General features: G+C 43.7%; 1 protein-coding gene across 1 annotated transcript in view; it reads left to right on the forward strand.

The window, feature by feature from the left end:
• Window positions 1-431: 431 nt before the first annotated feature.
• The window catches only part of BEND7 (BEN domain containing 7), a gene marked incomplete at its 5' end in the record, with an annotated part of 43,037 nt that continues 39,919 nt past the window's right edge, over window positions 432-3,549 (forward strand). Inside the window, one exon of the mRNA XM_010141791.1 lies at window positions 432-515. Within this exon, the coding sequence (XP_010140093.1) occupies window positions 432-515 (84 nt within the window). The remainder of the gene's footprint in view (window positions 516-3,549) is intronic.

The following is a 3,549-nucleotide window of genomic DNA, read 5'->3' on the forward strand; positions in this document are numbered from 1 at the left end:
AGTCAGTGGAGCTGAGTGAAGCAGCCCTAACGTATGGTGCCGATTTTGGGACTGAGGTGAAGTTTGAAAGTTTCCCTTAGTCTCTGGGAAGGTAAAGATTTCATTATAAATCTGCTTTCCATCTGTAAAGCAAGAAGCCAGATAATTGGCATCTGGTGGGATAATTTGCTGTGAAAATGAACACAGTAATTTAGGGCAGGCGTAGCTGTTCCCTAAAATCTGTGAAATATTTGAGCCGAGTCTCTCCAGTGTGAGCAAAGTTTCTTGAGGAGGTGCTGATACAGAGCACGTTTTCTGTGGTTAATTTGATGTACGTGAAATAAACTGCAGATACACTGACAAATTATGTAGTAAAACTGTGGCAGTGTGTTCAGCTTTCATTTTTTCCAGATCACTTGAGTTCTAATTTTTTTTATCGTTTTTCATTCCAGATTACCATCATGAGATATATAAGATCTCTGACTACAGCAATGATGTTAATGGGGAGACCAAAGAAACACAACCAGCTTTTTTAGGTATGTGCTTGTGTTGATTAATTTCCGAGCAACATAGCGTGGCCATTTGCAATTAGGGAGGGAAAAAAATCTCTGTGCAAGCACAGGAAGCGCCTGCCATTGTTTAATATGACGTTCTTTTCAAGACCCTTTTATTCTACGAATTGCCAATATATCCTTTATTAACACTGCTAAAAGTTGTAATTTCAGACATAAATGTTTATTAGTGTCTACACACAGTGCTAATTATCACTCACTCAGGGAGCCAGATGCTGACTCTGCAGTTTTGTGGCTCTGTGCTCACCCCATTTACATTGCATATTTGCTGGCATGCTTCACTGGCGATAGTTTGTGTAATTGGGGTATTACATCTTTGACATCTGGATAACAGAAATTCAATTTCCAGGAAGCTGCTATTTGTTTGGTTTTGCTTCTGCCTTGGGTGGGATAGAGGATTAATGTGCTGTCTTAATGTAATGTCCTTTCACCTCTGTAGCTTTCCTGCTAATCCTGCCATGGCAAAATTAAATTAAATCAACAGTTAAAAATGTGTAAAGAAAACAGAGAAGTAATATAGAGTCTGCAGCTTGATATGTACTACAGCATGATAGGACTGGCGATCAGTGAACCTTTAGCTATCCTCTCTGTGTGCTTTTTGTCCCATAAAACTCCTTAGCTGCGGAGTGCTTCTTCCTGTCCTGCTGCCAGCCCCCTCCTGTCGCACCCAGGACCTCACCTGGGTAACGCACCTTTTGGCAAAAAGTCTGGCAGGACAAATTCAGAGAAGTAAGGACCATTTTTTTGAGCTACCATAAGGATTCTTGCTGTATAAAGCCAGCTCTTCAACACCTTGCTCAGGCTTTGAAGAAAACAGGTGTCCCAAAAAGAAATTGGTGGGTGTCTGCATCTCCTTAATACCACCAGGAGCCTGAATATTTTTGTAGGGTGATTTAAGGTTCCTGTACTCTGTGTGTGTTGTATTGACCCTTGGAGCCAGCAAGAAGCATTGGCCCCATGTGTGAGAATCGGCAGCTGAAATCAGTCTGCACGTGAAATGTCTTTGTCTCCTTAATTCATAGTGCCACATCCTCTTCTAGACTCAGCAGCAAATGGGAGAGATCAGGTGGGCATCTTGGGCAGGGTAGAATCCTCTGATGGTTGGAATACTTACCCGAGGGTGAGAGCTGTGTTAATTGCCCTTCTCAGCTTCTCACAATTAGGATTTTGGGCGAGAATTTCTTTCCTATGCTCATTTCCAGAGAGAAGCAATAGTGGCTGCTGTACTTTGTGTTTTGACTTCATGTTCTGTAAGCATTTCTGGTGAAGTCTGATAAAGCTGATGTAGTGAGCTTCACCAGAAGTGTCCTTCAGATGCTTTCTTTCCCGACCCTAAATCATGATAAAGCTTTGGCAGGAGTTAGGCATCTAGCTGCTTAAGCCAACACGCTTTTAAGGGTGTGCAGGAGTCTGTGCTTTGACATCTGTGCCTTGAGTCAGACCAATTGTTTCTGTTGTCTTTGGGTTTGTTTGGGTTTTTTTTTTTTATTCAGCTTTTCATTGTAACTGAACGTACTCTGGCATTTAAGTGCCTAAAGTTCACCTATTTCAAGAGCTGGCCAGTATTTAACCTTTAAGAATATGAGTCCTATCAAGGATCTTCTTTATCTGAAGAAAAGAGTTGCAGTCCTGGGAGCCCACCTTCAGTTGCTATGAAAAGGGTGCTATTTCCTGATGATGTCCCGAGTGTCCAGCTTTCAGGTTTTCTCAAAGCATGCTGCGTTTGACAAGATGAAATGGCGTATGACCATGCCAGATTTGTAGATGAGGCTTTTTTTTTTTTATGTCCTTGGGGGATGGATTCAATTCAGGGGGTTACTCAGAGCTCACAGAACCAACACCACTTTATTTTCAATAGGCTGCTTTGGTGTCCACTTCTGTCCAGACTCCAGCGACAAAGGCACTGATCCGAGATGTTGGGAAAGCAGTGTCAGGGACTGAACTCAGCTGAAAGCACTCAATCTCAGCTACCACTTTTCAGCAGGGATCTAGGATGAGTGGTGTTTGGATTTCCTTTAAAAGATTTCACATTGCGTGGAGTGATCTTTCATTGTGCTTCAGGGATAGTGGAATCAAAACCCTTTGGTCACCTCGGTGTCCAGTCCGCTAATAAGGAACTTCAGGATATAATTGCTGCTTCACTTGATTTCACTGTTTTATGCCAAAATTCATCCCAGAAGGACGTTCACTCTAGCTTGTTGGTTTAGAGTGAAGTTTGTTCTCCGGTTTAGGTTTGTTTTCCAATTTAACTGATCTGTGGGATCAGCTGTTGAAACCTCAGTGTGATGCAGCCTTTAGTATGTGAGTGGATGCTAAGGTACATCACTGAAATTATTACCTTTAGAGAAGGCAAGATGTTACTGCCAGTACATAAAGGAGAGAAGCTTTATCAGGAATGGGATGTGACTATGCCTTGGTTGCACGGTTGAGAGCAATGAGCTCAAACTGAAGAGAGAAGGAACTACTGGAGAGGGTCCAGTGGAGGGCTACAACGACGATGAGGGGACTGGACCATCTCTATTATGAAGAACGGCTGAGGGACCTGGATCTGTTCAGCCTGGAGAAGGCTGGGAGGGGATCTGATCAATGCTTATCAATATCTAAAGGGCACATGTCAGGAGGATGGGGCCAGACTCTTCTCAGTGGTGCCTAATGATAGGATAAGGGGCAATGGGCACAAACTGCAACACAGGAAGTTCCATCTCAATACGAGGAGAAACTTCTTTACTTTAAGGCTGGCAGAGCCCTGGCACAGGCTGCCCAGAGAGGTTGTGGAGTCTCCTTCTCTGGAGAGATTCAAAACTCCCCTGGATGCCATCCTGCACCACCTGCTCTGGGTGACCCTGCTCTAGCAGTGGGGTTGGACTCGATGATCTGCAGAGGTCCCTTCCCTCCCCTGCCTCTCTGTGATTCTGTGTGATGCGCTGCGGAGGAGAGAATCCAGTTTGTTTAATATGCAGAAAGATTAAGGATCAAATGTCAAGAAAGACCTGCTGAA

This window comes from Buceros rhinoceros, unplaced genomic scaffold, assembly GCF_000710305.1.
Source record: "Buceros rhinoceros silvestris isolate BGI_N320 unplaced genomic scaffold, ASM71030v1 scaffold1728, whole genome shotgun sequence".
In the NCBI taxonomy this organism is placed as follows: domain Eukaryota; kingdom Metazoa; phylum Chordata; class Aves; order Bucerotiformes; family Bucerotidae; genus Buceros; species Buceros rhinoceros.